The 7,233-nt window shown below is 36.2% G+C and overlaps 1 protein-coding gene and 1 long non-coding RNA gene across 8 annotated transcripts; both read left to right on the top strand.

The window, feature by feature from the left end:
- The first annotated feature begins 1,391 nt into the window (after positions 1 to 1,391).
- LOC147479457 (uncharacterized) lies at positions 1,392 to 3,930 on the top strand. 2 transcript variants are annotated; one of them, XM_086580835.1, is made up of 2 exons: positions 1,392 to 2,942; positions 3,479 to 3,930. In XM_086580835.1, the coding sequence occupies exon 1, from the start codon at positions 2,151 to 2,153 to the stop codon at positions 2,829 to 2,831; it is 681 nt and encodes a 226-aa protein (XP_086436961.1). In that variant the 5' UTR covers positions 1,392 to 2,150; the 3' UTR covers positions 2,832 to 2,942; positions 3,479 to 3,930. The 2 variants fall into 2 exon arrangements, with proteins under 2 accessions (XP_086436961.1, XP_086436962.1); XM_086580836.1 differs by lacking the exon at positions 3,479 to 3,930 and adding an exon at positions 3,089 to 3,440.
- An 18-nt stretch (positions 3,931 to 3,948) lies between these two features.
- On the top strand, positions 3,949 to 6,982 carry LOC147479456 (uncharacterized). 6 transcript variants are annotated; one of them, XR_015206299.1, is made up of 4 exons: positions 3,949 to 4,071; positions 4,537 to 4,756; positions 5,267 to 5,360; positions 5,480 to 6,982. It is a non-coding gene; the product is annotated as an uncharacterized LOC147479456 (long non-coding RNA). The 6 variants fall into 6 exon arrangements; XR_015206302.1 differs by lacking the exon at positions 3,949 to 4,071 and having other exon boundaries at positions 4,100 to 4,756; positions 5,267 to 5,318; positions 5,477 to 5,539; positions 6,244 to 6,982; XR_015206301.1 differs by lacking the exon at positions 3,949 to 4,071 and having other exon boundaries at positions 4,100 to 4,756; positions 5,480 to 5,539; positions 6,244 to 6,982.
- The last annotated feature ends 251 nt before the right edge of the window (positions 6,983 to 7,233 follow it).

Here is a 7,233-nt window from a genome sequence, read left to right as displayed (position 1 = left end):
GATTCAAAATTTGAAAAGAAAATAATAAATAATAAGTTTATAAATAAAACAAATTATTATTTTGAATAATTAAGTAAAATTTGTTAGCACGAAATTTGTAAACAACTCTAAACCCTAAACCCTAAATCTCAACCTAGTTTATGATTCACAATTTTAAAAATAAAATAAAAAATAACAAGTTTAGATATGAAACAAATTATTACTTCAAATAATTAAATGAAATATGTTGGTACGAAATTTCTAAACCTTGAACTCTAAACTCTAAATCCCAAACTAGTTTATGATTCACAATTGAAAAAATAATAATAATAACAAGTTTAGATATAAAACAAATTATTATTTTAGATTTTATAGCATGTTTGATTACATGTTTTAACTTGGTTATAAAGATACTATGTCATAACAGATAAAGAGTGTAGAGTGCATATAGTTTTATTGATGTAATTGTGTTGTTTCTAACCCAATTTTTTAAATCGGATTTCAATTTTTCTAATTCAATTGAAATCGCTTTGAGTGCATTTGGAATCGCTTTGAGCGTGTCCACGCCGTTTGAGTGTATACTCAAATTACATGTCCAAGTCGTTTTGAGTGTATACTCAAAACTACATGGACAAGTCGTTTGAGTGTTACTCACACTAACACACAAACTACGCGGCCATATCTTCAAGGCCATGTCGCTTGAGTGTACACTCAAACTATTTAGCCCATGTAGTTTGAGTGTACACTCAAACTACGCCGCCATGTCGCTTTGCATTACACTCAAACTACATTTCGGCCATGTCGTTTGAGAGTGTGTACTCAAACTACATGAACCCGCCGCTTGAGTGTTACTCACACTAGCACTCAAACGACATGTTCACAGAAGTTTGAGTGTAAACTCAAACCACATGGACACGTAGTTTCGTGTTAGTGTGAGTAACACTCAAACGACTTTAGTCCATATCGCTTTGAGTATACACTCAAACGACTTGGCCATCTAGTTTGAGTGTAACTCAAACTCAAAGTAACACTCAAACGACATGGTCATGTCGCCCTCGAGTGTACACTCAAACGACTTGGCCAAGTCGTTTCGCTTTCACTCAAACGACATGGTCATGTCGTTGTTTACACTCAAACGACACGCTAACCATGTCGCTTCGAGTGTAAACGTAAAACGACTTGGCCAAGTCGCTTGAGTGTACACACTCGACGCATACGGCCGCGGTCGCTTGAATGTAAACGTAAAACGACCGAGAGGGTTCGCTTTGGCAATACCGTTGAATTGGTTCTTTGGGCTTGGGCTTTGATGACAAACTTGTAATATGACAAATTTGTAAAATTTCTTTTTTTTTGAGGGGTTGCCCAATCCAATTTGATGAGTGCACAATGGAATCACCTTAAATTACTAGCTTTTGAGTATGTTTTCATACAAAGTACACGACAAACAAAATTTTCTTGCTAAGAGAGCTGAAATCAAAAGCCACACGAAAAAAAAGCCTGATGAAATAATTTGGTCACTACCGGACATAGTATACATTTTTTTTTATTGGCAAGCCTGTACTGATAGTATACACTTGGTTACGAAAGAGCCCAGCCCAAATAACGCGATCAGAAGTACTCCCGCCAAAAAGACATTTGATCAAATGGCTGAGAGAACTTGGCTTGAATCTCAAGCTGGAAATATTTGACAACCGACAATTATCTCTATAAATAAACAGCCCACCCATTCATCAGAAAATAAAAAAAAATTTACGTAGTGAAGATGTTTCCGATAATTCCGGTGGGATTTTATTTTGTTCCAACTGAGGTTGAGATGATATATTACCTACGTAATTCCTATGCCTATGGAGGAGGTTTAGATGGGATAATGAAGAATATTATTGTTACAAAAGACTTATATGGGAGCGAGGAACCTGCCGAGATATTCAACGGAAGTTCGGCAACAGAGATGTACTTCTTGACTGTCATCAAGAAGAAATATGGAGGAACGAATGTGGATAGAACAGTCAGCGATAAAGGAAGGTGGAAGATGCAGGGTCGTGGCAAGATTAAAGGGGGAGTCAGAGACGCGGCGATCTACGACCCTCAAGATAAGTCTCTAATTATTGGGTATATGAAAACTCTGAATTTTTTATGGTAATGATGAATCAAAGAAAGAAGTAAGTTGGATAATGCATGAGTACACTTTGAGTGTTAATCCTCCTGGTCAACAAGTATGGGCTCTTTGTAAGATCATCAAAAAATCCAATAACAGCGCATGTTCAAGTTCAGATATCTTTGAGAAGAATACTAGAAAGAGGGTTCGGGAGGATAACGACCCCCTTCCCTACACGCCCAACCAAGGTTTTCCTATTCGGCTTCAGTTTACTGATTATACTGATGACTCAAGTTCAAGGTTGCATCCTTTAATATGCACACCACATGATGATGGTAAAGTAGAATCTGGTGGTGCTGTGAGCGTGCCTACTGATGTTGAAATGTTTTCCAGTCCAGACACTCTCATTAATCTAGATGAGTTATTAGCTTCTCTGGAAGATGAGCCCAAATCTCCATCTGATCTTCTTGCTCAAGCATCGAGTACTCAACTGTGTGCTAATAATAACAATGACGACAAGTTTGGCTTAGAGGAGTTTTCAAATAAACTAGAATCAGAACTGCTAGAAGAAGAGGAGGATAATGATGCCGGTGAGGCTGATTTAAAAGAGTTTTCAAGTAAATTGGAATCGGAACTGCTACAAGAAGAGAAGGATATTATTAATGATGGAATGGAGAAACTTGCAGAGGAGTGTATTGTGGAATCATCAGCAGACAGTCTGGGTGTTCTTAGTGAAGAGGCAAAGTTTCCAAAATAGTGGGGCTAAATTTGTGACTTCGACACAAGGATTAACATGCATACCAAGTTCAACTGATCAACTCTGTGATTTCATCACATATGTGTTCTTCTGCTTGCAACCTTAGCAAAGGTGAGCTATAACCAAACGTGAACCTGTGCTTAGTATAAGATGCACTTGGAATCGAGTCAACTGACTGAATGGTCTTCCCCATATAATAATTTTTTTGTTTTGGAAAATTTATAAGACTTATTGCTTTGATTATTTTGCAATGGCAGGTTGCTTGATAAATATTCTGACTTTGATATATACCTGTGTAAGTAGAACCTTTTATAGTACTTAATCCATGTAAACATAACCATTTACACAAGTTATTTCTTTGGCAATATACAAAGGTGTTCAATCTATTATGTTGCTTTGAATAATCAAGTACCCTAATGCCAACTGGATTATCATCCAGCAAGATATTGCAGTGAATTTAGTTGGCGACCGTGTATTGTCTAGTTATGTAACATATTTTGAGGATCAGTGGTTTCATCATTGTAGAGTTTTATTATTATTATTATTATTATTATTATTTTTATAAGATAACTCGAGTTAGTAATGTACTATGCAAGTTTCTTATGTCATTTGTGTCTTTCTGAATTTTCTTTATTGCACTCTTCCAGGAGGCATTTTTCATTAGTATTGCCAGTAGATGTTTATAATTTCAAACTTATCCAAGGCAGAGGGGAAGCTGTAAGTTGAACTTTAATTGCTTTGATTGCTTAAGTTGACGTATATCTATGTCATCTTTATAGAAACCTATGATGTGCAAATGCCGAGGTCTCAATAACTTAGATAACAAGCACCTCATCCAATATAACATTTGAATGGTATACTATCTGTGTTTCTAGCAAAGAAATTGTATTGTCAGGTGTTGGCTTTATTTCCGAGGGTTTTAGCAGAAGGTGGTATATGTCCTAACAATGCTACTTTTGCTACTGTTCTTCGGGTGTGTAGTGGTGAGAATTTGAGTTTCCACTATGTTGATCAAATTCACGCTATGATTATACATTATGGTTTTGAAACTGATCCAATAGTATGTAACCCTTTGATTGATTTGTATTCAGAGAGTGGAGGCATAAGTTTAATGCAGTCAATTTTCGAGAAGTTGTCGCCGCACAACAACATTTTCTTGGGTAGCTATGATCTCTGGTCTGTCTCAAAACAGACATGAAAAAAGAAGCTCTTAATCTCTTTTGTGAAATGCAAAAGTCAGGTACTATCCCTACCCCTTATGTCTTTCCAGTGCACTAAGTGCTTCTATGAAGTACAAATATGGGGAGCAGCTGCATGGACAAGTCCTTAAGTGGGGGTTAAGTCTTTTTGCAATCGGAGAGCTTATTTTATTTTCAGTACTTAGGATGAAGCTTAAATTTAGACTGTTGCGGTTTGAGCAGTTATGTGTGGAAAATGAAAATTAGACTTTATTTGGGGGAGTTTTGATACTAAAGTGCCTGCTAACTATGTGAATGTTTTAGATTAGGAACTATAGTTTAGTTGCTTATCAGTGGGATGATTTTTTTTGGTATTACAGTGCTTCTTTGAAGTTTATCCCATTTGATACAATCTGTGATCCTAGAATTCAATTTTTTTTATTTTATAAAAGTTTGATTGTTCTTACTTCTCGATAATAACGCTTAATTTATCTAATACATGAAAGCTATCACTACACCATGTACAGGCATTGGTGGAGATAAGCTTAAAGGCACATTTACCTATGATTTTTTCTACTGTTAATGGAGGGGGGAAAAAAAGAAAAAGAAAAGTAACAAAGCCCGATGATTGGGATGGGTGAACTTACAGCATATATCCACTCGCTATACTGAATTTGGGTCAGCCTGATGATTGGGATGGACTACCAACTACCAAGTGGAGGAAGGCAGCAGCATATAGCACATCAGGTGTTTAAATTTAAATTCGTACATACTTTGGTTTAGGTTCAGGTAGGAGTATAAGTTTAAAATCTTAGACTTTGCTAAACTTTCTTTGATGGTTGATCACCATTGTTGAATTTCTTCAGTTTTGATTTTCGTTTTCATAAGTTTATATTCTAATGGTGCTGGCCTGCTGACTGGAGTGATTGTAAGTGCCAGTTCACCATAACTACCAATTCAATGTGAAACTTCAGAATATTTTGTTCACGTTTTTTTAGCCCACTATGTGCTTAAGGCGGAAGTTCTTTAGATGAATTTTGCGGTTTGAGATGGTAATATAGTGTGCAAAAATAAAATAAAATCAAGTGTAGTATATTCTTGCTATGTGAATTTGGTTTATTCGCTATAGATTTGTACAATTTTTTTGTATAATGGAAAGGGTATAGCGAGTGGATGATATGATCAGTTCTTTGGGGAATGCATGGACATATATATTGGCTACGATTTACTTTCTTTTTGATGTTATGCATTTTACAGAGGCTACATTACATCAACACTTCTCCTATGTAGAGCTGACATTATGCACTAGGTGATTATCAAATGTGACCATTACTTGATTAAGTCAACCAGTGTACGTCATGTTTATCGTGTTTTTATATATTGCAATGAAAAAAAAAAAGTAATTCATTTTAGTACAAGTATTATTCGGTGCCAATGCATCGTAATATCACGTGGTGTCCATTATAGCAGTGCTTTTGGGGAACTAATTGGTCACGCGGACAGAGTTGAAGCTATAAGTGAACTACAATGGTAACACTAAAACACCTTTTCTCCTATGCTACCAATTTTCAATAATTTTATGCTGTCTAGGTACAATTGATGTTTAAGTTGTTGTTCAAGCCCTGCATAACTAAGTGTATTTAGTAGAGCTAATTATATTTTTGTGTAGATTAAAGGATTCTTGATTCCTCTCAAACTCTAAAATCAGGTTCTCAACTCACTTTCATATACTGATCATTTTTCTGAAGGGATAACTTACAAATATGCTACATGTTTACGTTGGTTAAAAGAAAAACAGTACTTAAAAAAAAAGCCCATTGACGTGAGCAGCACCACCAGAGTATATAGAAAGCAACCGGAAGGTAACTGTCACTGTGGCCATTTGAAAAGCTTAAAAGTCGAATTGAAAGAAAATCATAACTTGATTATGTAAGAGTAATAAAATGTCTTAATGTGAAGTAAAAGTTGCCCTTTACATTGGATTTCATGTAATCTTAAGCCATTTATATGGAAGGGAATGAAATGTAAAGTTCACTTACAGTTTTGTAAGCTATGTAGATTTGGGGGCATTTGATGTTGTTCTTGTCTACTATTGTCTCATAGCTGCATATCATCATTTATTTTCAGTTTTATACTTTGCATGATCCTATTATGTCAAGCTCAAACTTAGCCAACTTAATTTATAAGTATTAATTCTTAGTGTCGGTGACAAAGTGGTGTTGATGGCCAAGCAGCTAGATGAAATTGTCTACCATTTCTATCAACTAGAAGGTGGATTGATTGAGATACTTGGGAGGTCAAGTTCCTATCAATATCAATAGGAAAGCCTTCATTGGAAAAGCTCTTGGTCAGCCGGGTTGAAGCAGTCTGTATGGGTTGGTGAGACAGGGATCAGAGAGGGCGCAATATACCTCCTGGATTATGATCACTCTACTAATGTTCCACATACTGCCTTGGTCATGATCACACGCTATTTCCAACCTTAATGAAGGGATTAATGGTAACAAGAGTCACGAGAAGAAACAGGTGAGCAAGGTGAGCACGATTGCAATGTTCAAGCAGTTTATTCTGCATGACTTTGATGCAAGTGATGGGGCCTCAAGTTTTCCTGTTGCTGCTGTGCATAGAGCTGGGATTTTAGATATAAATCAAAATCTGTTGGTTAGGAAGCTTCATGGGGTTTGGGGTGTTTGGTCAGTAAGAGCTAATTCCTATCGATGGTCGATGGCGGTGATAAAAGTAGCTATATGAAGACAAAATGGCTTAATGTTTTTGGACACCATATGGCCGGGTTATTCACGCTGATTTATATTTGTATTCTTTCATTTCATTGTAAGAACATCAGCTAGCTTCAATCACCACTTTGTTGTTGTTTGGTGTGTTCAAATTGAAATCGGAACAATGTTTCTTATGATTCTTTATCTGGAATTACAGATTTACAGGTCTATGATTGTTAGGAAATGTTGTTTTCCACATCAAGTCTGAAGTTCCATGAGCATTATGTTTAATTGTCATAAACAAGTCTGGAACACTTACGGCCGGGGAATAATTCATAAATTTGCTCCGGAGATATTTCAGAAGAAATTAGCTGGATGGAAATCGAAAGTTCTATCTAAAGCTGGCAGGCTCACCTAGATAAATTCGGTCCTTTCAGCATTGCCTACTCATACTATGTCCTGCATCTTGCTTCCACCCAAGAATATTGATCAGATGGAAACCATTCA

This window comes from Coptis chinensis, chromosome 8, assembly GCF_015680905.1.
Source record: "Coptis chinensis isolate HL-2020 chromosome 8, ASM1568090v1, whole genome shotgun sequence".
Taxonomy (NCBI): Eukaryota; Viridiplantae; Streptophyta; class Magnoliopsida; order Ranunculales; family Ranunculaceae; genus Coptis; species Coptis chinensis.
Note: the sequence above shows the minus strand (reverse complement) of the source record. Positions and strands in the feature narration are given on the sequence as shown.

Bases quoted from the DNA above. Each gene is read 5' to 3' on its own strand.
- LOC147479457 (XM_086580835.1), top strand. From the start codon at position 2,151: ATGCATGAGTACACTTTGAGTGTTAATCCTCCTGGTCAACAAGTATGG.